The sequence below is a fragment of the Aspergillus viridinutans genome, assembly GCF_018404265.1.
Source record: "Aspergillus viridinutans IFM 47045 DNA, scaffold_2, whole genome shotgun sequence".
Taxonomy (NCBI): Eukaryota; Fungi; Ascomycota; class Eurotiomycetes; order Eurotiales; family Aspergillaceae; genus Aspergillus; species Aspergillus viridinutans.
Genome location: NW_025091218.1, coordinates 1,330,468 through 1,357,799, shown reverse-complemented (window position 1 = coordinate 1,357,799; position 27,332 = coordinate 1,330,468). Strand labels below are relative to the sequence as shown.

The 27,332-nt window shown below is 51.2% G+C and overlaps 6 protein-coding genes and 1 non-coding gene across 7 annotated transcripts; 4 read left to right on the top strand and 3 right to left on the bottom strand.

Moving 5' to 3' along the window:
- Window positions 1-599: 599 nt before the first annotated feature.
- On the bottom strand, window positions 600-3,795 carry Aspvir_004055 (uncharacterized protein; the record flags this gene model as incomplete). Its single annotated transcript, XM_043267292.1, has 4 exons — window positions 600-2,117; window positions 2,799-3,230; window positions 3,286-3,696; window positions 3,763-3,795. 4 exons carry the CDS (start codon window positions 3,793-3,795, stop codon window positions 600-602), a joined length of 2,394 nt encoding a protein of 797 aa, XP_043123227.1.
- An 848-nt stretch (window positions 3,796-4,643) lies between these two features.
- Aspvir_004054 (putative ABC transporter) lies at window positions 4,644-9,256 on the top strand (the record flags this gene model as incomplete). Its single annotated transcript, XM_043267291.1, has 3 exons — window positions 4,644-4,931; window positions 4,986-8,168; window positions 8,219-9,256. 3 exons carry the CDS (start codon window positions 4,644-4,646, stop codon window positions 9,254-9,256), a joined length of 4,509 nt encoding a protein of 1,502 aa, XP_043123226.1.
- Window positions 9,257-9,503: 247 nt separating this feature from the next.
- On the bottom strand, window positions 9,504-9,576 carry Aspvir_004053. Its single transcript has one exon. It is a non-coding gene; the product is annotated as a tRNA-Lys (tRNA).
- A 2,535-nt stretch (window positions 9,577-12,111) lies between these two features.
- Aspvir_004052 (alpha-1,2-mannosidase family protein) lies at window positions 12,112-14,664 on the top strand (the record flags this gene model as incomplete). The annotated part of the gene is made up of 5 exons (XM_043267290.1): window positions 12,112-12,281; window positions 12,329-12,870; window positions 12,916-13,349; window positions 13,395-14,161; window positions 14,208-14,664. The coding sequence occupies 5 exons, from the start codon at window positions 12,112-12,114 to the stop codon at window positions 14,662-14,664; spliced, it is 2,370 nt and encodes a 789-aa protein (XP_043123225.1).
- A 4,019-nt stretch (window positions 14,665-18,683) lies between these two features.
- On the top strand, window positions 18,684-20,303 carry rhgB (putative extracellular rhamnogalacturonase; the record flags this gene model as incomplete). The annotated part of the gene is made up of 4 exons (XM_043267289.1): window positions 18,684-19,319; window positions 19,389-19,427; window positions 19,489-19,690; window positions 19,762-20,303. The coding sequence occupies 4 exons, from the start codon at window positions 18,684-18,686 to the stop codon at window positions 20,301-20,303; spliced, it is 1,419 nt and encodes a 472-aa protein (XP_043123224.1).
- A 1,077-nt stretch (window positions 20,304-21,380) lies between these two features.
- Aspvir_004050 (1,4-alpha-glucan branching enzyme GLC3) lies at window positions 21,381-23,901 on the top strand (the record flags this gene model as incomplete). The annotated part of the gene is made up of 8 exons (XM_043267288.1): window positions 21,381-21,426; window positions 21,484-21,608; window positions 21,724-21,823; window positions 21,879-21,991; window positions 22,048-22,739; window positions 22,793-23,128; window positions 23,181-23,811; window positions 23,875-23,901. The coding sequence occupies 8 exons, from the start codon at window positions 21,381-21,383 to the stop codon at window positions 23,899-23,901; spliced, it is 2,070 nt and encodes a 689-aa protein (XP_043123223.1).
- A 769-nt stretch (window positions 23,902-24,670) lies between these two features.
- On the bottom strand, window positions 24,671-26,749 carry Aspvir_004049 (F1F0 ATP synthase subunit beta; the record flags this gene model as incomplete). The annotated part of the gene is made up of 7 exons (XM_043267287.1): window positions 24,671-24,753; window positions 24,816-25,665; window positions 25,730-26,046; window positions 26,153-26,195; window positions 26,263-26,348; window positions 26,487-26,656; window positions 26,739-26,749. The coding sequence occupies 7 exons, from the start codon at window positions 26,747-26,749 to the stop codon at window positions 24,671-24,673; spliced, it is 1,560 nt and encodes a 519-aa protein (XP_043123222.1).
- Window positions 26,750-27,332: the final 583 nt, after the last annotated feature.

The window sequence follows — 27,332 nt, the reverse complement described above, 5'->3', positions numbered from 1 at the left end:
TGGCTCCTTAGTGGCTGCCATCTCGTCTTTAACGGACGTTCTGATCTCAGCCGTCTCTTTCTGTACGTCCGCGTGGTTCGCAGGGTGTTTTGGATGTAAGCTAGAGACTGGACGGCTTCCTCATAGCTACACTTGCTCGCCAGCCAGCCAGGTGATTCTTTAGGGAAGGAGAATCTGATAAACATTAGGCCGCCGGGAATGGGCTGAACCGGGACAGCCATTGCTTTGTACTGGTCGGGATGTGCAGAGTAACCGCATAGTCGAGGCAGTATGCGAAAGTCCTTCCGATCACAAAAGAGACCCGCAACAGGCGCTATGGGTTACCGTCTACTCGAGCGTGTTGTTTGTCTGCACCACGCTGCTAACAGCTAGCTATATGGGTTATAGAAGAAGCGAGCGGAAGCATGACTTGGATTGCCAGCTACGCATTTCGTCTGACGTTAGGAGTATGATAAATTCATGCTTACATCTCAGGTAATCAATCCTAAGCTAGTAAGTTCATATAGCCGGCAACTGAGCCATCAGGAGCGATCAACATTGACCTTTTCAAAAAGACAGGCACCCTGATATCTCGTAGAATAGCAGACGAAACGCTACAGCTAATTCCCACTGGTCCAACTCGTAAAACCAAGGACCTTAACCGAACCCCCCAAAGCCTTGGTAGCAAAGTTGAATATCGCAAAGCGATACCCCATAAAGTATTGCCAGCCGGTATTAGAAGTAAAGGCACCACCAAGCTGGGAGTACGTGCTCCCGTCAGTGCTATAATAGAACGTCAACTGCTTCGGACCGTCCGCACGCGCATCCATCCGAATCTGGAGGTAGACCTGGCGCGTTGAAATAGGCGCACTCCCAACCACGGTCCCGGTACTGGTCGTGGCCCAGTCAATGCTAGCATCCTGTGTGAGCCCTTGGACGGCAGTCACGGTGTAGCTGTTACCGCTGCGGACGACTCCAATCCAGGCGCTTTGGTCCTTGAAGACGGCCAGCCCGCATTGGTCGCCGTCGGCCATGTTGGTGAAGTCCAGCAGGACTGTTCCAACGGGGAACTGGCCGTGGGGTCGATGTGTGAGGGTGTTTCGCGCATGGTACAGGTCGTTGGTGACGGTTGCGGTCTGCAGCGTCAGGCCAGGAGAGTTGAAGGAGAATTTGGTCGTGTCGGGGTTGTGGTTCCACTCCCACATTGGGCCCAGCGAGCTACCCCAGAACTGATCGCCGCCGATCCACGACGGCACACTATTATTCTTGGGAAGAGGGTATGGGTAGGATTGGCCCCAGGCGTTGTTCACTGTCTGGAGGCTGGGGAAGCCATCGGACCCCCAGGTCACAGGGGCAAGAACGGTCAGTCGGCCGAGGGGATAAACCCACGCAAAGGACATAAAGTACCACTGCCCGTTGGGCGTCTCGATGAGACTTCCTTGGACTGGTGCGCCGGAGCCAGGAACGGGAGAGGGGGTGTTGTTGCTGAGGATCTTCCGCTGGTAGGGCCCGAACGGGCTGGAGGCCTTCCAGACCTCGGTGATTCCGTTCGCGGGACAGTCGTCGAGGATGTAGTACAAGCCGTTGATCTTGTACATGCGGTTCCCCTCGATCCCCCCGGGGCACTCGGACGGGTAGCTGAATACTTGCTGCGTCTTGACAACGCTCAACCCATCCGGAGCGAGTTGGGCCACGGAAACGTTATTGCTTCCGTAGGCCACGTACATTGTGTCGTCGTCGTCGATCAAGAGCCCGCAGTCGTAGAAGCAGGGTTGGAAGCTAGCGGATTGCTGCCAGGGGCCCTTGACGTCCGGGGCTGTGTAGACGTACGTAGTCCAGAAATTGACGCAGCCGATCCAGTACCATTTGTTGTTGCTCTTGCGATGGCGTAAGGTAGAGGCCCAGGTTCCGCCGTTGTAGGCCGTCTGGCCGTTTTCCATGTTGTAGTTGGATCCAAAGTCCAGCGTCGGCACGGAATGGCCGATCAGCTCCCAGTTCACAAGGTCTGTAGACTGGAGGATTGGTGCACCGGGGGAGTAGTGGAAATTGGAGCTGGACCAGTAGAATGTCTTTCCATCAGGACCAAGGAAGATGTCGTTGTCAGGGAAGTCTTCATATATGACAGGATTGGTGAATGTCTATTGGGCTTGGGCTGTTAACCCAAGCCCTAAGAGAAGACTAGCAATGAAGCACAACATCACAAGAACGGTTGAATGTTCCTCTGACCATCTTAGGGTTCAGGGTCCTGCAGGAAAAATGTGTATTTATAGTCCTGTCGTCCTGGTAATAGCCTAATTCATCAGGAGTGATACGAGGATTATTAGCCAAAAGACTTCCTCCCGCTTCTTCAGGATGGAAATCTGCAGAGTGATAGGTGGTTTTATTAGAGTACAATAAGATCTGCAGTTTAAGCTTCATTTTATGGCATGGTAATATCCCTATTCGTCGGATATTCTGGTTACGCTTCTGTTATTCGCAGCGGGCCTGAATGCAGGGTAATGCTATAGCAGTGTGGACTCAACGATCTACAGATGCATTTATTATACTATTATGATTGGATACTACAAGTCAACCTGAACCCTGAATTCTCAAGCATCACCCCATTGGCCTATATCGTTTTCCTTTACCGGTCATAGGTGAGACACGTTCAATAGTGAACATTTCCACCACTCATAACGACAGATACTTCCTTCATTGGGTACTTAAACTAATATTGAATGTATTATATTAAGTGGTAGTAGACGAAGCCATAATAGAATCCTAGCACTAAAGATCATTTATCACTCCAGTAATCCCTTCTTCCTCAGCACATCCCTGACAGTCTCCTCGAGGTCCTCCTTCGGAAGACCCAGGACACTATTCCACTTTTCTGCTTGCTCTCCAAACCCCAAGAACCCCCATGGCCCATATGCCACCGCCGTCACCACCTCCGGATATCCATGCTCATAGTCTCCCCCCTCTAGATGATCCACTCCCCGCTGCGCAATCTCTTCCGTAGTCAAATGCTTCACCTCGAACTTCGTCCCGGACAACCGCTCAATCAACTCCAGGAGCTGATTCTGCGTCACCTCAAACGACTTCACATACACATACGCGTTCCTCGTCTCCTCCTCATGCTGAAGGACGGAGATGATCGCCCTCGTCACCTGCCCAAGCGTACTCAAGACAAACGGCCGATTGCCAGAATCGAAAATGCTGACTTTGCGCGCAGACAGATCCCAGCCCATTGCCGCGTTTTCCAACTCAAGTAGCTGCATCAGTTGTCAGCATCAGCGTCGGTTTCCATGCAGGGACAGGAAGACATACCCAATTGATGAACGACCCCGTGCAAATCGCCGTCCAGGTTATCCCCTCCTTGGAATCCAGGTACTCGACAATCTCGCGCTTGGCCTGCGGGAATCGGGCAAAGCTGACCGGCCCCGGCTGCGACGTGTCGCCTCCGTACTCGCTTGGGATGAACCGTCTTACGCTGGGCACGGCGGCTGCAGCGTCGATGGCCGTGCGCTGGATGGCAGCGTCGAAGGTTCCCACGGCCGAGATGATGGCGTCCTGGCCCTGGAAGGCGGCGGTGAGGACCGCGAGGTCGTCATAGTTGGCGCGGTGGACGGCCACAGACGCCGGGAAAGTAGCCTTGGATGAGGGACGGAGGACCACGGAGACGGTGAAATTCGAGGCGAGCAGAGCGTCGACCAGGAGGGTCCCGACGGCTCCGGATGCCTGGCAGTATATTCGTTAGTATGGTCGCGATGGAAATATATGCTACGGGGGGAAGGTGGACGGTACCCCGAGAACAGTGACGTTCTGGATAGGAGACATGTTACCAGATAGCTAATGAAACTAATGAGACTAATGCGCTTTTGCCTTCTGGTTAAGAGAAGCCTTTGTCAGGAGGGTATCTTTATAGTCTGCTGTCTACGGAGTATAAGATACGTATACTCTGAACGGAGGTTGACCGATGCTGACAAATTGCCTCGTATTCGACTTCATTAATAATATGAGCGGCTTTCTGGACATTTCGAAAATAAGGTCTGTATGGTCAGCCACTTACGGCGTGTAGATCAACCAGAGATGTCTTCTTCATTGGCACCTGAGCAGTTAAGTTGGCAGTGGAAGATTCCAGATGTCCTAAAAAGAGTACCTCCGCCTAAGCTTAATCTCACGGTTCATCAGACATCAGCGTAATACGAGTTATACGACTGCAAGGCTTCTCCTAGTTATCTAAACTAGACACAAGCTAAACCAATATCCTTATTTTGAATTCCTTGAGCTTAAATCCTTTAGCTGGGACGCCACAAAAATATCAAACAAGCGTCAAAAAGGGTTGTCGTCTGCAGCTATCCGGACCTGTGACCTACGTCTGGCTACACACAACCAGCACGTCAGCGCCGATATGTCGCCAACTATTATCTGCTCACATCTTCATTGGAATTTCAAAGCATGCAAGTCCAATTTTACTCACCGCGGGCTCCGAGACGAAGGAGCGCTGTACTAATGCGGTGCCCGACAATCTCATCCCGACAGTAATCCTGATGCCTGGAGTTGTCAGATCAGATCTTGACTCATCAGTGAGATCTCTAGAAAACACTTGATTCATATTTATTTCTAGACTTGGTCCTTTTTCTTCTACAAATTCTGCAAAGCAATGAATCGTCTGTCTCACGTCAATGTCTCTGTCGACCCTCGCCATTCCCTACATAGGGGCGTCAGCGATCGTGCTCCTATCGACCCCTCATGCCCGTCAGCTTGTCAGTGACTGTGGAGGCAAGAAACAATACAGATTACTCGGGTCGAGCAACGACAATGAGTCTATTCCCAGTGCCAAGTCGCCACGATCAGTCTGGCAACGCGTGACCCTTGTTGTGGTGGCAGCAGCAGCTACCATCGTGGCACTCTGGTCATGCTTTAGCATACAACCAGTGCTTGCCTCAAGGGTCCTTCATTTTGCCACGTGGGTAAGAGGCACGCTCCTGAGCGCTTTTGAGCTCTAGAGATGACGATGTTCGCAGATCATGATTCTAGTGCAAGAATTAGTCCTCATAAGCCGTCGGAATCCAGAAGCCAGATATCGCCTAGGCTACTACAGCGCCTTGGCTAGTTTGGCCATAGCCATCAGTGTAGCCTGGCCGTATGCTTCGTCGTTGCGCAGCAAACCTGACTTCAAATTAACTTCCCCTGATGCATTGAGCATTGTTCAAATGGTCGCCGCTCTCATTCTTCTCTTCGTGAACCTCGCATTTCCAAGAGGACCTACACTCTACCGCCACGGCCGTCCAGTTGATTCGCAGAAATCGGTCTCATTTCTAAACCGATACACCTTCTCCTGGGCGTACAAAACCCTGGCCATCGCGGCGAAGAATACAAGGCTCAATATTGACGACCTCCCGCTCGTTGGAGACGAAGTGCGTGCAAAGACGCTCTCCGACTCCTTCTTTGCAGTCAGCTCAACCTCGGCGCGATGGAGGAGGTGGCTTAAGCTATACTGGTCAGAGATAGTTTTGCAGGTGATCCTACAACTCTTCGCCAATGCTGTCAATTTCCTCCCTCACTTTCTCCTCCTTACCATCCTTCGCCTCTTTGAGGACCGTGATGCAGGTGCCAGCAACCAGTTGCAACTATGGTTGGCTGCCTTGGGCCTTGGGCTGTCCATGGTGGTCACATCGTGGTCCATATCCCTGAGAGACTTTGTAGCTGATATGAAGCTCTCTCTGCCGATTAATGAACAACTGCTCGCAGTCATTTCCAAGAAAGCCATGAGCTTGAAGGATGTAGTGATATCCACCGGCGATAGCGAGAATGATGATGATGATGCGAGCGACGATGATGATGACGATCAGCCACCCAGAACAAAACACTCGGTTCTCAATCTCCTCGGAGTAGACGTGGAAAGAGTCTCCGAATTCGTCGCCTACAGTCATCTGCTCCTCGACTGCATACTTGAGCTCGGCATCGCGATTATCTTCCTCTTGTACCTGATGGGATGGAAACCCATGGTGGCCGGCTGCGCGATTCCCGTCCTTCTGATACCTTTCTACTACTATTTAACGAACCGGTACAGTGAACAGGAACAAGCCCTCATGGACCGCCGGGACGATAAATCCGCGACTCTTACGGTCTTGATGCGCGGCATGCGGCAGATCAAGTTCAGCGCGCTGGAAACCCAATGGTACCACAAGATCCTGGGGTTGCGCGAAAAGGAGCTGCGTAACCAATACACTGTTTTCCAGCTTGACGTCTGCCTATTGGCCATCTGGACGCTGGGTCCGCTGTGCATGAGCTGTCTCTCAATCGCGACACATATCTACGTGAATGGCTCCATTGCCGTCTCGGTTGCGTTTACCGCCTTGTCGCTCTTTGAAAATTTACAAAGCGTGCTCAGCATGTTTCCAGAGATCTTCACGGATCTACTAGATGCCTCGGTCAGCCTTCGGCGAATCGAAGGCTTTTTGGGTCTGGCAGAACACGAGGACAAGAGAGTGGCAGGGGAGGCTATCTCCCTTCGCGACGCGACCATTGCATGGCCGGCAGTTGCGTCAGAAGATGCAGCAGGGCAGTTCCAGCTGAAGGGTCTCAATCTTGACTTCCCTCCGCAGGAACTCACCATCATCTCAGGACGGAGCGGTGCGGGCAAGTCACTACTTCTTCAAGCACTCATCGGCGAAGCAGACATCGTGAAGGGGACTGCGATTGTCCCTCGCGCTTCAGCCGCCAAGCCGCCAGCTGGCGAGGAAAACTGGATAGTAGATGGTCTGGTCGCATATGTTTCCCAAGATCCGTGGATTGAGAACGCGACAGTACGTGATGCCATCTTGTTCGGGCTGCCTTTTGACGCAGAGCGATATGAAAAGGTCATCCACGCGTGCGCGCTCTCGCACGATCTGCAATCGTTTCCTGACGGCGATAGAACGGATATCGGCGCTAATGGGATCAATCTGAGCGGTGGGCAGAAGTGGCGTCTGGCGTTGGCGAGGGCGCTATATAGTCGCGCTGGTATTCTCGTCTTGGACGATATCTTTAGTGCGGTTGATTCCAATGTTGGTCGGCATCTGTACGACAATGCTTTGTCTGGGGCTCTTGCGCAAGGGAGAACTAGAGTCCTGGCCACGCACCATGTTCGGCTGTGTCTCGGAGGGGCTGCGTACCTGGTGAGGCTGGAGAATGGCAACGTTGTGCAAGTAGGGCATCCATCCAGTCTCGTCCAGGACGGAACTTCCGAGCAAAGACTTGATGACGGCACGTCAGACCCACGGGATAGCAAACCTAAGCCACCTAATCCTGGTCAGCGAACAAATGCTACTCTGCGGTCAGACAGCCAGCCCAAAAAGTACTACGAGGAAGAGAAGCGAGAGCGTGGGGTTGTCAGGGCAGAGGTATACAAGGCTTATATGAAAGCTTCCGGGGGCTACTCTCGCTGGATTCTCGTCATCGTCCTTTGCGTCTTGACACTGATACTGAACCTGGCAGCTCCTTACTGGGTTTCCATTTGGACCAGAGCATACAATGAAAGTCCTCCGCGGTCGATTCTCACACAGCCCGGTGATCGTCTAGACGCCCTCTCGGCCAATTTCAGGACTGGTGGACTGCATTTGGACCATCGCCTTGTCTACTATAGCTCAATTTACTTCGGCTTGGCATTCGCCTCGTGGATCCTGGACATCATCCGTACCCAGATCATCCTCCGTGGCTCCATTATAGCTTCCAAGGTGATGTTCGAACAGTTCGCCGAGACCATCCTCAGGGCCCCCCTCCGTTTCCTGGATATGACACCGGTTGGTCAGATCCTGAACCGGTTCACTTCAGATTTCGGCACCTTAGACTCCGATCTTGCTCTGGATCTCTCGTACCTCCTGCACAGCGGCATCATGATCCTCGGCGTCATCGTCGCGGCCTCGGTAACTTCTCCTCTTATCGTGGGACTTGGCCTGCTGACTCTCTTGGCGTCATGGGCGGTCGCTTACTTTTATGTCACCGGTGCCCGCGAGGCAAAACGACTAGAAAGTACCGCGAGATCGCCCATCTTCGAGCTGGTCGGCTCTCTGCTCACCGGGCTACCTACCATCCGTGCATTCGGGAGAGAAAATGCCTACCTCACGCGAATGTACGATCTGATTGATATACACTGCCAGGCTCTCTGGCACAAGCGGCTATTCTCCTGCTGGATGGCGTTTTGGATGAGCATGGTCGGGGCAATTGTACCTCCCCTTTCACCATATATTCATCGTCACCCAGGCTAACGGTCTAGTTCGTCGCCTCCGTGACAATCACCTTCGTCACCATCCGCACCCTAGACGCCCCCCTCGCAGGATTCGCACTCAGCTTCGCCCTCGAACTGTCAGACCACATCTCCTGGCTCCTCTCGCAGTACGCCAAACTCGAACTCGACGCCAACGCCGCCGAGCGCATAGTAGAGTACACGCAGCTCGACCAGGAGCCCCAGTCCGGCATCCCCGTGCCAGTATACTGGCCCCACAACGGCGAGATCGAGGTTAGCGATCTCAGCGTGAGCTACGGGCCAGACCTCCCACCTGTCCTGCAGGACCTCACCTTCAGCCTGCGCCCGGGCGAGCGAGTCGGCATCGTGGGCCGGACAGGCGCAGGCAAATCCTCGCTCGCGCTGGCGCTCCTCCGCTGCCTGGACGCGCGGTCCGGGTCCATCCACATCGACGGGATCGATATCGCGCAGGTGAGACTACACGATCTGCGCTCGCGGGTAGGCATCATCCCGCAGGACCCGGTTGTGTTCGCCGGCACGGTGCGCGAAGTCCTGGATCCGTTTGCGCAGCATGATGATAGCGAGTTGCGAGATGCGCTTACCGAAGTTGGGCTGCTCCCGGCTGACCGAGATCCTGAAGGAGAGAACACGAGTGAAGGCCTGTCCAACGGGGTATTCTCTCTCGATGCGTCTATCGTAGAAGGAGGACGGAACCTCTCGCAGGGCCAGAAGCAGTTACTGTGTCTTGCGCGTGCGCTGGTCTCGCGGCCGAAGATCCTGATCATGGACGAGGCGACGGCGTCGATCGATATGGAGTCGGATATTCGGATCCAGCGGACGCTGCGGCAGGTGATTCGTGGGTGTACGTTGCTGGTTATTGCGCATCGACTGTCGACGATTGCGGATTTTGATAGGATTATTGTTCTGGATGGGGGCAGGGTGGTGGAGATGGGGCCACCGGGGGAGCTGGTGATGATTGAGAATGGTGTTTTTCGGGGGTTGGTGGAGGAGAGTGGAGAGAGGATGACGATTCAGCGGATGATCGAGGAATCGACAGGTGCAGCATAGATAGATAGATAGAGCTGTGTAAGCATTGACTCCGACTTGTTATACATACAACTTTGGCATGCCTTTGCTTGATCCGCTGATTTCATCGTCAGTGTTAGGGCAGGATTGCCAAGGCATCATCAACAGTATTACTGTATCAATTATAATCAAAAAATACAAAAAGCTAATAATAAAAGAAATAAATAATCCCGGACAGGCATCGAAAAGACCCGTATGAGGAATTAAAAAAAAAAAAAAAAAAAAAAAAAGCCGAACGCGGGGGTCGAACCCGCAACCTTGAGATTAAGAGTCTCACGCTCTACCGATTGAGCTAGCCCGGCGAGCTGATATTTGCGGTCGCTTTCATAGCCTCATCAGTCTATCAGGCAATCACATGGAGTGGACCCTGGACCATGTGGGCGGATCATTTGTTCTGGTTGTACGGAGGCGTGCACCAAAAGTGTTGACCCACGCTAGTAAGCTTGGCTGTATCCTGCTGACGCAGCCCCCTAGTAATTTGTATGGCAACATGTCTAGAAGGAAAAATATTCAAATGAATCTGTCCATAATAGTGATATGAAGCTATTCAGATGTCTTCCCAGTCTAGGTCTAGATCTTAACATCTAGATAGCTGTCCCTTAAGCCGCCTTCCTGACTAATTATACTTAGGCCTATCTTGCCCCTCTTAGTATTCATTCCCTCCTTGTAGCTTGATAACCTCCTGGATATGGTGAATAAGGTGTTAAATCCATTACTGAATCTTCTCCTAAGGAAGCTCATTCCATGCCTTTATCTAGATAGCTTTGCCAGTCTTCTTATCCCAAGGGGCTCTGTGTATGGTGGTCTGTCTCTTTAGAAATGGCTAGCATGGTTCAATAGCATTTAAATTAGGTGAATTCCCTGGCCAATCTAGGAGCCATTAAACCATATAGATATTATATACACACTGTTAACTATGGTGGATATGAGCTGGGGCCTTATCTTTAAGGATAATAGTATTAGGTTAATCTTTCTGGCATTCTTTTGCAAAAGGAATAAGCTTCAGAATCAGAACTTTCTAGTAGAGAGAGGTTCTAGATTAGTATATAAATTACTAAGATTAGAAGAATCTCTGAGAGAACTTACCTTTTAATATCTCCACTAATCTATTCTACCTTTTATTACCTTCTAAATATATTTACTATTCTTCTCATTCTACTTCCACGTAGGCTTACGCCCCCTAATTCCGCGGAGATAAAGGCAGTTCATAGTAGTATTTATCTCCTATTCAGTGTGGTAGATAGGCTTAAGCTCCTAATTTAAGGCTTTAATTTCTATCTCAGCCTGCTTCTTCTGTTATAAAGTCTCAGGCTCCTAGATATAGATAGGGCCTTTTTTATCATAAGAGAAATACACCTAAACCATGAAATTAGATGCACCTTTCCAACGCCTCTGTATATATATTAAATTATATCAATCTTTAACTGTTCACTATACATATATAGATCCATGCTGGTGGCCTAGAACTACCACAGTTTCATCTATCCAGATGACATTCTTCTAATTGTTAAGGGTCTAGTATTAGTGATCCAGGTAGAATTTAAGTTATTTAGCCTTAGCAGCTTTAGTTAGTCTAGGCTTCTAGGAAGGCTTCATAATAATAAATCTATTTTACTTAAGAATCCATAAAACAGAGGAGTGTGATATACCAGCCTTATAAGCTAGAATTTCAGATAATTTCTCCCTTCCATTGCGGTCCTTAGATATAGATTTAATAATGGCTTTCTCCTTCTTAGGTATTATCTCCCTAGGCCGGCCAGATTGTTTAGCATCCTCAGCATATTCTATTCAAATGCGTTCACATCTTCCAGGGCTGAATCCATGGTCTTTGGCGCGTTGAATCATCTTCTGGATAGATTGAGGAGGAACCTCTAGATTATTAGTAATTTCCTTGATATCAATACCCCAGGCTACTAGCCTGAGAATCTGAATGCGTAATTCGACTGGATGATAGCCATTCTTAGGCATGGTAAGTAATAGATTTAATGAAAATATTGACTTTGGATAGTATCAAAGAGTTGAATACTAGAATGTAAACAAAGATTTTCCCCTTTAGACGCGTTACCATACAAATTACTAGGGGGCTGCGTCAGCCGGATACAGCCAAGCTTACTAGCGTGGGTCAACACTTTTGGTGCACGCCTCCGTAAATTCTGGTGCCTAGTCTAGTCTATTTGCTGCCTCCCTAGTGCCATCCAGGTCTTGTGACCGCATTGGCAGATACTTTCAAGCATCCATGGTTGACCATGGCCATGTGTCAGGAACTCAGGGGTAATCATAATCATAATAATAATGCCTGAAGAAAAAATTTTCTGCATTCTTTGTCAAGTATGGGTACTGTTGTTAAATATTGGGATTGATCAGATGACACTATTCAGGAATGTGTATTGTGATTGGTCATATATTGATGGCCAAAATACTAGTCAAGAATTCAAGTTGGTCCCTTGCTTCCTAGTCTGGACAAGATGAAGACTAAAGGAGTCTAAAATCCTTCTGCAGCCACCAGCTGTTTCTCACTCTACTCTGCTAGTCTCGCCTCTAGTCTATTCGCCTGTGATCGTTGCATGTGTCGAGTCCTCATGCCTCCAGTGGTCGACTAACACACCCCTTCTCTGGATGTACAGCCATCCGTCCATTCATTCATTCATTGCTTGCAGTTGTAGCGGTTTACCCCGCCAGTGTAACCAGTCACTCGTTTGTCTTGCTCGTATAAATGTTCAGAACCCGTGGTCGTGTGGTAGACTATCCACATTCGCTTGCCGTAGACCAGTTCTTAGATTTATATCAGAGACGCCAACGGACGGACATAGAGGCAAGGCTATACCTTCATCGTATTCATGAAAAGCAATACTGACTCTCCCCCCGCCAGGCCTCGTCTCCGCTCACTCATTCTCTCCGCAATAGCGGCGGCCTTACTGACGATTCAGTGCCTGAGCGTCCTCCTAGTCGTAACCTTGTTGCATCCCGTCATCCAAGCCACAGACCTGACGTCCCACGTTAACCTCTTGTAAGCCCCTGTCTCAGGTTTCATGCGCTATACTAACGCAAGCGCAGCACGGGCACCCAGAATGGCGGGAACAACTTCCCCGGCGTCGCCCGCCCCTTTGGCATGGTCAAGCTCGGCCCGGACCTGCTCAACCCCGGCACAGACGCCTACTCGGGGTACCTGCCCAACGGCGCCTTCTCCGGCTTCAGCATGATGCACGAGCAAGGCACAGGCGGGGCCCCCAAGTACGGGACTGTCGCGCAGTTACCGCTGGTCGGCGAGGTCCGCGACCCGCTGTCGAATAAGACGGTGGCGCGCGCGGGCGCCGACAAGGCAGGGGTCGGATACTACCGCGCGCGCACGGCGGACGGCGTAGAAGTTGAATTAGCTGCTACCGCGCGGGCGGGCATGTATCGGTATACGTTCCCGGCTGAGTCGACGGGGAATGTGCTTGTGGATGTGTCGCATGTTCTGCCGTCGTTCCGGGGACAGGGGCTTAGCCAGGGGTATAAGGGTGGGAACTTGACGATCTTTCCGGACGGGCATTATGAGGGCCATGGGGTGTATGATAATGGGTGGAATCGGTCTCCGGATTGGGCTATTTACTTTTGTTAGTGCTGCATTTTGGTTAGGGTGTGCTTGCTAATGGTTGCAGGTGGTTACTTTGATGCTGAGCCGGTCAGCAACGCGACGTATATTGGGACGGATGCGAAGGGCAGTGTCAAGCAGGAGAGCGGCTTCGCGTCCTCGACCTCGGGATCGACACGAGTCGGAGGACTCTTCTCCTTCCAGGACGCCGTGGTGACGTCTCGCGTTGGGATCTCGTGGATCTCCACGCAGAAAGCCTGCAAGCACGTCCAGGACGAGATCCCCCACGGGACAGAGTTCACCTCTGTGGTCGAAGCCACCAAAGCTGAATGGAACACCACCGTCTTGTCCAAGATGACCACCGCAAGCACAAACGCCACCAGCCTCGAGCTGCTGTACACCTCGCTGTACTTTATGCACTTGATCCCTACCAATCAGACGGGCGAGAATCCTAGCTGGACATCCTCAGAGCCCTATTACCAGGATATCTTCACATACTGGGTATTTCCCTTTTCCCCTTCATGCTAGGCCAAACTGACGATGCAGGACCTCTTCCGCTGCTCCACGGCCCTCATGCAAGTCCTGCAACCCACAGCCTACGAAGAGCAAATCCGCTCCCTGATCGACATCTGGCGCTTCGAGGGCTACCTGCCCGACGCGCGCTCGTCCAACTACAACGGCCGCACCCAGGGCGGCTCCAACGCCGACAACATCCTCGCCGACGCATACGTCAAGGGCGTCCGCGGCGCGGTCAACTGGGCAGACGGGTACAAAGCCATGGTGAAAGACGCCGAGGTCGCGCCCCCCAACGACCCCCTAGACCCCATGGCGCCGGACTCGTCAACAAAGGAAGGCCGCGGCGCGCTCCCCGACTGGTTGAGTCTGGGGTACATCACGCCGAAGTATACCCGCGCCGTGACGCGCGCGGTGGAGTACTCCTGCAATGACTTTGGGCTGTACCAAGTCGCATCGGGGTTGGAGAAGCACGCCGACGCGGAGAAGTATCTGAACCGCTCGCGGAACTGGCGCAACCACTGGAATCCGGAGCAGACGTCGCTCGGATTCTCCGGGTTTGTGGTGCCGCGTAACACGTCCGGGTTTCTTGAGACGGACCCCCTGGCTGATAGCGGGTACTGGGGGGATCCGTACTACGAGGCGAGCTCGTGGGCGTACTCGTGGGCGACCGTGCATGATATGAAGGAGATGGTTGAGCGGATGGGAGGCGAGAAGACGGTCGTCGATCGGCTGAATACCATGTTCACTGAGGGAGCGAGCGGGTCCAGCGGGATGATCTTTGATCCTACGAATGAGCCGTGAGTTTACATCTTCTGAAGACAACAAGATTACTGACAGGCGTAGCATGTTCAATATCCCATACCTATACAACTACGTCGGCCGACAGGATCTCTCCGTCGCGCAGTCCCGCAAGGTCGCCAAAAAGTACTTCAACACGGGCGTCGCAGGGCTACCTGGTAACAGCGACGCAGGGGCAATGCAGACATGGCTGCTCTGGAACATGATCGGGCTGTATCCGATCACCGGGCAGACGACCTTCCTCATCCACTCGCCGTGGTTTGAGTCCTTGGCCATCGATTTAGGTGGCGGGAAGAAGCTGCGCGTCACAGCCACCGGGGGCGACGGCAACGGTGACAGCAAGATTTATGTCCAGAGTCTCAAAGTCAATGGGGAACAGTGGCGGAAGAACTGGCTGACATGGGGTGACATCTTCGAAAACGGAGGGACGCTCGAGTTTGAGCTGGGGAAGAGCCCGAGTGACTGGTTCACGGGCGAGCTGCCTCCCAGCCCTGCATCGTAGCCTGGCAGGCCGGGTGAGTACATTCTTATGATTGATGAATAGATAGTGATAGTGTACATAGAGACTTTGTCACTTCATTTCCGCTTTATTTTTATGAAAGTGCCGCAGGTTATCTCCAAGATATCCTGCGTCTGATCGTGCCTCTTGTTACTTTCGAGGATGGCCTCAGCAGGCGGGCAAGTGCCCTCTCCTAATGAACACTATCGACTCAAACCAGTCGCCTGGGCAGTGCATGCTGGCAACAAATTAGTGCGCTACTGCAGCTGACCTGCTGGACGCCGTCCATCAACTCGCACGCGAAGACAAGACACCATCCTCGGGGCCGGCGCAGGAGACGACTTCGAACGGGTAGCATATCCAAGCTTTGGCCACCTAACTCGATACTCCCACCGGACTTGTACAATCTCAAGGAGTACAAAGAATGGTTTATCCAACATGCCACCGCTATTGCAGCCGCTGAGTCAATACCGGACCTCTGCGCGCAAAAGACGAGCTGAACCAGGACGTCCTCGATGGCCAGCCAGTCTTTGCCATTGGCCTTAATATAGCAACAGGAATATGGTCAAAATGTCGGACAAAGCGCGTTTCCCGGTTGACTACTCATGGACGGCCGTGCATCTCAAGGAAGATGACTTCAGGCTGTCCGTCCAATGGCATCATGCCAGTCCTCGCAAGCTTGCTCAATGTTATGGAGGATGGGGATAGGAAGATATTCGCACACGGATTCTGACAAACGCTGCTGTCTGCCGTGGCAAAATGCCTCGGCCAGGCTGAATCACAGAAGGCCTGGATCTTATTCCAGGAGCACTCGATCTCGCGATGGATAGAATGCAATAATGTGGTGAAGCCGCTCCCGCAGTTGGGCAGCGCAGCTACACGACCAAAGCAAGATGACCCATCACGCCGGAAGGGAGGACAGAAGCGCGCACGAGAAGTGTCGCACAAAAGCAGGGATTGATCCTAGCGCCAGGGATTTGGCTCATTACTTTATGTTACAATGACTTTTTATTGGAATGCTGTGGTCTGATTCGAGAACATGGCTAGACGTCTATGCAACATTGGCTTCAGTCTCATCTGTGAGGAAATTCCGTAGTTCCTGTAACCTCTGGTAAGTGTCAGCAACAACAGCAGGGCTGGTGGCTGATCCGGTTGTACCAGCCCACGTCAGGGTCAGTACGGAAGCCGTTTTGGTTAATCGTGGACAGACTCTCCGTAGGAGGTCGACAAACTCAGTCTGAGACTGGACCATCGCAGTCTGACCAGATTCAATCACAGAAGCCACAGGTTCTGAGACACAGGTTCTGAATTTCCAGCAGTGTCTGCAGATTCCTGTATCAGGAAATGGGGTATCATCTTTTGCTGCATTGTGAGCTGTGCCAGTGGCCTTCCTCTCAGGCATAGCAATGTGCCCCAGTGGATATTGGCAATTAAGCCCTTTTTATATGCATCGCTGACAGGCAGGCTTTTGTAGCCAATGGCTCCGGCTTTTCAAAGGCGCCGGGGACCATATTCTCCCGCCTTTGACTCTAGCGGGGGATCTATCTTCCTCAAGCAAGGGCTGCGGTCTCGTGGGTTGTCTCATGAGTGGATTCTCAAATACCGTGCCTCAGGGACAGGACGGCGTACAGCAGCTGTTAATCATTCTCTCGTCATCCTCGGATAGTCGTCCACCAACTCGTGGGCCCGGGTGTCTAGCTGAATGTCCTTGTTCTTCAAGTAGTGTAGCAAAGCAGCTTTCAACAAGTATTGCTGCTTTGCCAGCACTTCATGACCATCATTAACTCTCATTAGTTCCTGATACAAGGCTTCCGTTGCTTCCTGACGCGAACAGTCTCCGCACTTTTTCATGTTGTCCCGACTTTTCGCCCCCAACTGTCTTTTAGGAAAACAGTAACCAAGTTGCATCACTGTCTCCGTCCGAAACGTCATTGTAGATAATCGCCCTTCAGCATTGCCAGCAACATCTCGAAATCTTTGCCTTTAAATATTGGGCGGCTATGGAGTAATCCACCTTGATGGAAGCCAGCTTAGTGACTCCCAACCGGGAATCTCGTGGAAGACGATTGACTCAGTGGCATAATAACCAAGTATCCTAACGTCCGTCTCCTGTATATGTCAGTGAATCGGTCATTTTCTCCTTTGTCGTACCTACATGAACATAGCCCAGCCGTTAGTCCGTCATATGGACATTGAAAATCGTGCACAGAAGTCCGTCTTGCATCAGATAGCGTCTGTCAACGGCCAGGGAAGAATAAAGCCAGGCTGGTTCCCCTGGCGGAGAATACGCCGAAGCGGTAGGGGCAAACTTGTTATAGGCCAAGATTCTCCTTTGCAACACGAATCATTGATTCTAGACATTCTAGAGATCATACTTGTATGAGCGCTCAGAAAGTGGACGAGGCACTATCTTGGCCAAGTGCGGTTGCGACTCGGCGAGTGCTGCGACAGTTCTGATGTTACAGGGTTCATCAAGGGTTCCCAAGTAGCAGATAAAGTCTTTCATGTAGACGCAGAAAGGTTCCCATGTCGCGGAACTATGTTCATGTGCCGTTCCACAAGGGCAGGCTGTTACAAAACCGCCTTTCTTCYTCTTTGGAGGGGCAACTGGCCCGTATTGTGCCCATTGGAGGTGCTAGATGTATTTAGCAATCTTGAACAACTCAGACCAATATGATTCTCGACCTACCTTGCTAATGTCCCGATTGCTAGTAGAGGTGCAGTCCGCTTGCCTGGAACAACGTATTCCATATGCAACGATGCTTCTTCTGCTCTTCTTGGTCTCCTCAGGGGATCAGAGAGTATTTATAATGGGCCATCTCTTCCTGCTGACTGTTAGTCCTTGTTGCAGGTCATCAAAGAAGCTGAGAAAGAAAATGTTTGACAAACGTGTTTTCCTGGCCCCTTTGCTTATCAGGGAAGATGTGGATTTCCTTTGAAAGGAACCTATTCGCAACGATCTTCTTATTGCGACGAGGGGTCCGCTCGCCACAGAACGTCATTGCAAATATGGAATGATGACAACTGTCAAGCCAATGCCTGGCTTTGCAGCTTGGATCGGAAAAGATGAGAAGACGACTGTGCTTTTGGACCAGTCCATAGATATAACGAGGCTGACAAGATCCGATTATTGACATCTACATCTGGAATAGATATATCAAACATAAGTATGAGCACCATGCTCCGATGAAGATGATGAGAACAAACAGAAGAAGAATAAAGAGGGGAAGAGGGAGAAGAATAGGAATAGAGCTGGATCGACAAGCAGTGAATGATGAAAGAGAGGGAGAGTGAGCAAGCATTCACTACTTGATCCGGAAATATCCTCATCTCCACAAAACAGTGAAGGCTGAAGCGGTGTGCCCGCTAAATTCATTGAGGCGGATGAAGGAGGATTGCCTGGGCTATGTGTCTGGGTCTACTCTTTCTAAGGAAGCTACACTGAAGCCTTGAGGTCGTTTGTCCACTTCATGGATACTGACAGTCATCCTTTGATGTCCATGTCTCAAATACACAAGATGTCCACGTCAACCGACCGGTGGTCTCCTCCTCTGATTACTTTGCAAGAGAGTATGATCGTCCTTTCTCTTCATGCTTTTTGAAGAGGAGAGTGGACTGCGCGAGTCATTGCCGGGCCGGCTTGGTTAGGATGTTTCAGAATTGGGCTTCCGTTTCAGCCCATTCGGAGGTATTCCGTCTAGACCTAAGCTTCGCCAGTTGATCGGTGGAGAAATCATCGAGGGTGAGAAGTCCTTCCAGAAGGAATAACTTGGCCGCATTTGCTAGACGAAGCCACACAAGCATCGATTCCAATTTATCCACTCTTCCCCTGAGTTTCTCCTTATAGATGTGGAGATTACCAGGAGCCGTAGTCCAGGTAAGCTTCGACTTGGTCGAATCATTTCAGACATGTCAGCTCTATAAATGTACGCAAAGTACGCCCGAGATGCTCTGCAGGCTTGCGGTTGCCATTTGTGCCCTCGCATTCCTTTCACTTCGCTTCTGAGAAGCTTTGAGCGACAATGCGTCCTCACGCCTTTACTTTGCTCTCCCTTCTAGGGCTGGTCCCTAGCTTCGTCGCTGCATCACTCTCTGGCTCAGTCGGACCCCTGACCTCAGCGTCAGCAAAGGCGGCCAAGAAGACATGCAATGTCCTCGACTATGGAGCAAAAGCCGACAAGACGACCGATCTGGGGCCCCCTCTCGCGGCGGCGTTTGCGGCCTGTAAGTCGGGTGGACTGGTGTACATCCCCGCCGGAAACTATGCCATGTCCACCTGGGTCAAGCTAGCAAATGGTAACGCATGGGCGCTGCAGATTGACGGAGTCATCTACCGTACTGGCACGGATGGCGGCAACATGATCATGATTGAGCATTCCAGCGACTTTGAGCTCTACAGCAGCACGTCGTCAGGTGCCATGCAGGGCCTGGGATATGAGTTCCACGCCGACAACAACTGGAGTGGTCCTCGTCTACTTCGACTGTGGGATGTGTCGGACTTCTCGGTTCATGACTTGATTCTCGTCGATTCGCCCTCCTTTCACTTCTCCATGGACACTTGCTCCAATGGGGAGGTCTATAATATGGCAATCCGTGGTGGCAACCATGGCGGACTGGACGGTGTTGATGTCTGGAGCACCAACATTTGGATTCATGATGTAAGGATTGGCTTCAGTTGCTGGATACGATCAAGATGCTTTGGATCAGGAGGTCTGATTGATCAATAGGTCGAGGTGACGAACAAGGACGAATGCGTGACGGTCAAGGTATGTCCTTGAAACATAAATCTTCTAATATTAATATATTTAATCTAACGCAAAAGTTAAGAGTCCCGCAAAGAACATCCTCGTGGAGAACATCTACTGTAACCTGAGCGGTGGTTGCGGCATGGGCTCCCTTGGGGCAGACACGGATATCAGCGACATCACTTACAAGAACATCTACACCTGGAACTCGAACGAGATGATGATGATCAAGAGCAACGGTGGCAGCGGCACTGTTTCCAATGTTGTTTTCGAGAATTTCATCGGTAAGCAGCAAGGCACTCCGTTATCATCCAAAGTACAAACAAGCTGACCGAGGATTACAAACCGGCCATAGGTCACGGCAACGCTTACTCCTTGGACATCGACAGCTACTGGAGCAGCATGAGCGCCGTCTCAGGAGATGGTGTCGAACTGAGCAACATCACGGTCAAGAATTGGAAGGGAACCGAGGCAAACGGCGCAGAACGCGGGCCCATTAAGATCCTCTGTCCTGACAAAGTGCCCTGCTACAACATCCTCATTGAAGACTTTGCCATGTGGACCGAGACCGGTAGCAAGCAGTGGTACTCGTGCCAGAGTGCCTATGGTTCTGGATACTGCTTAAAGTCGGGATCATCTCACACCTCTTATGCAGTGACCACAACCACCGTCAGCAGTGCTCCGTCGGGCTATTCAGCGGCGAAGATGCCTTTGGATTTGTCGACTGATTTCGGCAGCACCAAGTCAATTCCGATCCCCACCATTCCCACAACTTTCTATCCTGGTGCAACTCCTTATAGCGCTTTGATGTCTAAGCAGTCTACCAAAGCTGTACGCGCGGTTCACATGAGTATGGAGACACCTGCGGCCGCATCCCGGTCAGAGCAAGTGGGTTAGCCATCTCCTGGGAGTGATGGTCCTCTCCCTTCGGGTACTCCTGGCCCAGTACCCGCAGGCGGCCATCGGCCATCGAGACATCGTCATGGCCACCACCACTCCTGGGGTGCTGCATAATTCTGCCTCTAAATCATATTGTATCCAACATCTTGAGCTCGATGATACGATTCAAGTTTCATGCAGTTTCCCGAGCCTTTTGTGTAACATTTTGATCATATCGTACGAGCTTCTGTTGAGTTCTGTTCGACAAAAATTCATCAGCTTGACACACTTTCATTCTGCCTTGTTTAGCTAAGTCATCAGCTAGTTTAAATCTGAATATGAAAGCATCCAAGTCACTGCTGGGTCAGTGAGACATCATTAAGGATTTGCTGCCAATCTCTCTCATAGAGGCAACCGCAAAAAGGGCGGGGACACATTCCATTCGAGTAATGGCTCATGAAGCAACATTCATAGTCATCAGAGCGTGTATAAATTGTAGAGACCCTAAATCACTGTAGCTGACTTTGCGTCCCGTCTTAAAATCATGCCTTTCTCGATGCGGGTGCGACCATAGGCATGGTCCGGCGGTTCGAGCTGCAAAGTGGAGAGCTCCAGACCGGCCCGCAAGGAACAGAAAGGGGAGGTTGTTGCGTCCAAGTGGACAAATCAATTGCATGGTCGCTCATTAGTCAGGTGGCAATTGACTTTGATAACAAATTGCAGGGATCGTCCGAGCGTTGAGACGGAAGAAAGATTGCGTCCGGTCAGTAGAGAACGGAAAGGTTGAGAGCGGTGATGTCACATGTTGTTGGGAGCTTTGGCCTTCGATCTCTGCCTTAGGCTAGCCTAGATGCTCCCTCCTCCCCCGCAATGGGCTTGGGCTTGCTCAGGGACAAAAGCAGGTTTCCCTCCTCCCATGTCCCTTGCAATCGCTACATTTTGTAAAAGAAAAATTTATTCATCTCTCGTCGCCGTCCTTTGTCCAAAAACTTTTCAGATTGGACGTTGTTGGTTGAGCTGAATATATCCTCCCTCACGTTTCTTGCGACCGTCCATCCATCCGCAGAGAGCTCATCACTGCTATCTTCTGTAACCATGGCTTCGACTGAAGCTGCTCAACCAGCGCCTCAGGATGGCACAGGTCAGCCAGAACACGAAATCAACTCCGTTCATCTTCCGGGTAACTTATACTCTACAGGTGTTATCCAGTTGGATCCTTGGCTTGAACCTTTCCGCGACGCTCTACGACACAGATTCGGGTTGGTCGAAAACTGGATCAAGACAATCAACGAAAATGAGGGTGGGCTAGACAAGTTTAGCAAGGTTCGCATACTTCATATCTACCTCTAATTCTGTCCTTTAATGTTTTAGTGTTCAAGGAGCAATCGTTCGCTGGTGGAATTGATATCTGAGCTAACGGACTGCATTCTCTACATAGGGTTACGAGAAATTTGGTTTCAATGTCAATGCCAAAGGAGACATCACATATCGGGAGTGGGCTCCCAATGCTGTGCGAGCTTACTTAGTCGGTGATTTCAGTGAGTCGCACTCCATAAGTGTAGTGATCGTTGGAGCGCATACTGAATTGAGCAGACAACTGGGATGTAACGGCGCATCCAATGACAAAAGACAACTTTGGCGTGTGGGAAGTTACAGTGCCCTCAAAGGATGGCATGCCAGCCATCCCGCATGATAGCAAGGTCAAGGTAATCGCTCGTGATAAGCACAATCCGGAGCCCTGTGTTGCTTACACATCGTCTAGATAGCGATGGACATTCCCAGCGGAGAGAGGATCTACCGGATACCTGCGTGGATCAAGCGTGTGGTCCAGAACCTCGAAGTGTCCCCCATTTATGAGTCCGTGTTCTGGAATCCTCCCGAATCTGAGCGGTACAAATTCAAACATTCCCACCCAAAGAGACCTGAGAGCCTCCGCATCTATGAGGCCCATGTGGGTATCTCATCTCCCGAGACCAGGGTTGCGACATACAAAGAGTTTACGAAGAACATGCTGCCTCGGATAAAGTACTTGGGGTACAATGCGATCCAGCTCATGGCTATCATGGAACATGCCTACTACGCCAGCTTCGGATACCAGGTCAACAACTTCTTCGCAGCGAGCAGTCGTTACGGCACACCCGAAGAACTGAAGGAGCTTATTGATACAGCACACAGTATGGGCTTGACAGTGCTTCTCGACGTTGTCCACAGTCATGCGTCAAAGAACGTCGACGATGGACTGAACATGTTTGATGGAACAGACCACCTTTATTTCCACGAAGGAGGAAAGGGCCGGCATGAACTGTGGGACAGTCGGTTGTTCAACTACGGCCACCACGAGGTTCTGCGTTTCCTTTTGAGCAACCTTCGTTTCTGGATGGAAGAATACGGCTTCGATGGCTTCCGTTTCGACGGAGTCACGAGTATGCTTTATGTACACCATGGCATTGGAACGTGAGTGGACACTTGACTTAAATACTTGACTCATCCACTAACTTGTCGTCAAGTGGCTTCTCAGGTGGATATCACGAATACTTTGGCCCCTCCGTCGATGACGAGGGTGTGATGTACCTCACTCTCGCCAATGAGATGCTCCATACTTTGTACCCCAACTGCATCACCGTGGCAGAAGACGTCTCCGGAATGCCGGCTCTCTGTTTACCTCATTCCCTCGGTGGCGTTGGGTTCGATTACCGCCTCGCGATGGCCATCCCAGACATGTACATCAAACTCCTGAAGGAAAAGTCCGATAGCGAGTGGGACATGGGCAATCTCGCCTTCACCCTGACCAACAGACGTCACGGCGAGAAGACAATTGCCTATGCAGAAAGCCATGATCAAGCGTTAGTCCCCTCCCAATATCTGCAATGTCATCCATAAAACTAACTTCTTCAGCCTGGTCGGCGACAAAACGCTCATGATGTGGCTCTGCGACAAGGAAATGTACACCCACATGTCCGTGCTAACCGAATTCACCCCCACCATCGAACGAGGAATGGCCCTGCACAAGATGATCCGACTGGTCACCCACGGCCTAGGAGGAGAGGGCTACCTCAACTTCGAAGGCAACGAGTTCGGCCACCCAGAATGGCTCGATTTCCCCCGTGCCGGAAACAACAATTCCTTCTGGTATGCCCGCCGCCAGCTCAACCTCACCGAAGATCATCTCCTCCGCTACAAGTTCCTCAACGAATTCGACCGCGGCATGCAATTGACCGAGGAGAAGTACGGCTGGCTACACTCTCCACAAGCCTACGTGAGCCTCAAGCACGAGATCGACAAGGTCCTCGTCTTCGAGCGCGCAGGTCTGCTCTGGATCTTCAACTTCCACCCCACAGAGAGCTTCACCGACTACCGTGTCGGCGTCGATAAGGCAGGTACCTACCGCATCGTCCTGGACACTGATGATACGGACTTTGGTGGCTTCGGCCGCAATCTCAAGGAGACTCGCTTCTTCACGACCGATATGCCCTGGAACGGCCGTAGTAATTACGTGCAGGTCTACATTCCTACCCGAACAGCGCTGGTAAGTACTCCGTTCACCTTTCCCCGTTGACGATCCACTGGCTAACAGAAGCTTCAATGGCAGATCCTCGCCCTTGAAGAAACACTGTAAACATCTTAATGGATTCATGCCACTTTGAGTCGCGTTCAATACTAGTCCTTACATACTGATATCAACATATTGCGCTGTCTAATAAGCACGTCTGCACAAAATATAAAGTTTATCCTAGCTACTTCAATATCCCATTTATGTCTTTGCGCGATGCAATGTAGACATTGTCCGTAATTCACAAATCATGTTGTCTTCTTGCAACCTAACATATTTTGTGGTCCATGACCGGGAATGCAACCAGCATGCTCAGTAGTCCATGAACTCTCGTCATGTTGTGCCTAATAAGCCTGGAATTCTGTGACTGACTTGATTACATTCGCACCATGTCTCTTTTATGACCTACCTCTGGTTGAATGCATATTGCGAGAAGGGATGCTACATACAGGTACACAACATTGGCAGAAATACTCGGAATAGATCAAGGCTACGATGACAAGAACGAATCAACTACGCAAACACTCTCTTTTTCAATCCAACAAAAGAAATGGTACAATTGTCCCAGCCCAGTGGGTATTCAGGCTGGCTGTGGTCATTTTAAACTTACTTACATGAGCACATAGTGTAACACAAGCCCGGAAGTTTCCATCCAGACTTACAAGGGTAGATGCAAGTGCTCCTTTTCCTTTTTCATGGAAACTTTCTTTCTTTCGAATCCCTTTCCTTAATTCGAGTACTGTACACGCATCGAAAGAAAACGGAACACTGAAGAAAGAGATTCCATGTCTAACAACCATAAAAAGAAAAGGGCGCTTAAAAAACAATATTACATTTAGGCCTTGCCCTCGAGCTCAGCCAGGATCTTCTCACCCTTGGCGCGGGCAGACTCGAAGTCACCAACCATGTAGAAGGCAGCTAAAAGAAGAGACATTAGCATTGATTCGAATGATCAGGAAATAGATGATGTTCAAACTTACCCTCAGGAAGATCATCACCTTCACCGTTGATGATGGCCTTGAAACTGCGGATGGTGTCCTTGAGGTCGACCAGCTTACCCTCGATACCAGTGAAGACCTGGGCGACAGTGAAAGGCTGGCTCAGGAAACGCTGGAGCTTACGAGCACGCTCGACGGTGAGCTTGTCGGCTTCAGAAAGTTCGTCCATACCCAGAATGGCAATGATATCCTGGAGGGACTTGTACTCCTGGAGCATCTGCTGGACACGGGTAGCGACGGCGTAGTGCTCCTCACCGACGATACGGGGGTCGAGCATACGAGACTTGGAGTCAAGAGGGTCGACAGCAGGGTAGATACCCAACTCAGAGATACCACGGGACAAGACAGTGGTGGCGTCCAAGTGAGCGAAGGTGGTGGCGGGAGCAGGGTCAGTCAGATCGTCAGCGGGCACGTAGACGGCCTGGACGGAGGTAATGGAACCCTTCTTGGTGGTGGTGATACGCTCCTGCATACCGCCCATGTCGACGGCCAGGGTGGGCTGGTAACCGACGGCAGAGGGGATACGACCGAGAAGGGCAGACACCTCAGAACCGGCCTGGGTGAAACGGAAAATGTTGTCAATGAAGAGCAGCACGTCCTGACCCTCCTCGTCACGGAAGTACTCGGCAATGGTCAGACCGGTAAGGGCGACACGGGCACGGGCACCGGGGGGCTCGTTCATCTGACCGAACACCAGGGCGACCTTGGATTCACCATCGAGCTGAATGACACCAGTCTCCTGCATTTCGTGGTACAGATCGTTACCCTCACGAGTACGCTCACCGACACCAGTGAAGACGGAGTAACCACCGTGGGCCTTGGCAATGTTGTTCTACACGAGGTGCGTTAGTTGTGAAGATCCAACGAGAATTAGCAGAACATGTGGAACAACTCACAATCAACTCCTGGATGAAGACAGTCTTGCCGACACCGGCACCACCGAAGAGACCAATCTTACCACCACGGGCGTAGGGGGCGAGAAGGTCGACGACCTTGATACCAGTGACCAGAATCTCAGCGGAGGTCGACTGCTCAATGAACTCGGGGGCCTCAGCGTGGATAGGAAGGAACTTGGTAGCCTTGATGGGACCACGCTCGTCAATGGGGTCACCAGTGACGTTGACGATACGGCCAAGGGTGGCAGGGCCGACGGGGATCTTGATGGGAGCACCGGTGTCGTGGGCGGGAGCACCACGGGTCAGACCCTCGGTACCTGAAAGCCGGACATATGTCAGTCGATTCGATGGAAAAGCAGCGCCGATATCGCCAAGCAAAATCTAGGTGTCACGCCGGTGACGAGCAGGGGGGCGAGAGCTTACCATCCATAGCAATGGTACGGACGACATTCTCACCCAAGTGTTGCTGTTACTCGGTTAGCCAAGGCACGATTGATGTCATCGAGGTTCAATATCAGATATCAAATACATACAGAGACCTCAAGGACGAGCTTCTGGCCGTTGTTCTCGGTCACAATGGCGTTGAGAATGGCAGGGAGCTTGTCACCGTCGAACTTCACTGTAAGCTAGAGTCAGATATTGTGTTTTGACATTGCTATTGACCCCATTTTGATGGCTGTTGAGATGGATTTGACGCCAGGAAAAGATTTTCGCGGAGACTGCCAGCAGGGTTTTCAACGGGGAGATTCGGACGTACCGTCGACGACGGCACCAATGACCTGGTGAATCTTTCCGACCGCACCAGCCTCGGTGCTGGCGAATCTGGCCAGGGAAGGAAGGCCATTGGATCTGAGGGGCTGGATTGCGCGACGAGCGACGGGGGATGGTCGAGCAAAAGCAGCCCTCCCGAAGGTCCGGGCAAGACCGCTAAATCATCCAAAAAACCGAGGTTAGCGGGCGAAAAAATGGGAAAAAAAGCGATTCAGCGAGAATTGGCGGTGCAACAAACCTCTTGAACATTTTGATGGTGTTTAAGAGCGAAAATGGGGTTTAAGAGGTCAAAGGGACAAGAAGATGGGGAGAGGGAAGAAAGAGGGAAGGGAAGGGAAGAGGTTGAGGTTGAGGTGGACACGGGCGACTGTGTCCGGCTTAGCCTTTCCAGGGCGGTTTTGCCGACGATCCCGTGATGTACCGAGCAATGCGCAAGAAAACCCAGTGCGCAACGAGCCTCATTTTCTTGAGAATAAGAGTGCACCGCTATCTGGGAACTCATCTTTCTTTTATCTTGAATGTCTCACGCTCAGATGCTGTGCTCTTCTGGCCATCGAGCCCAACTTGCCCGGGTTTCCACATCTCCATACTTGCCCTGTTGTGGTCACCTAGGGAATTCGCACACACAAACGGGAGACTTCTTGGCACCCGGATGCAGGGAGCTTTGGATACCTGTACAGTTGTACAGCAACCCCATCAAAATTTGATACTCGTTTACACGATGATGTATGTAGCTTATCTCCAGGTCAACAACATATCATTACTTATATATGTGACTCTAACAACCGATCAATTCGTTTCATCCTCTTTTATCTGCTTTTTGGTAATGGTT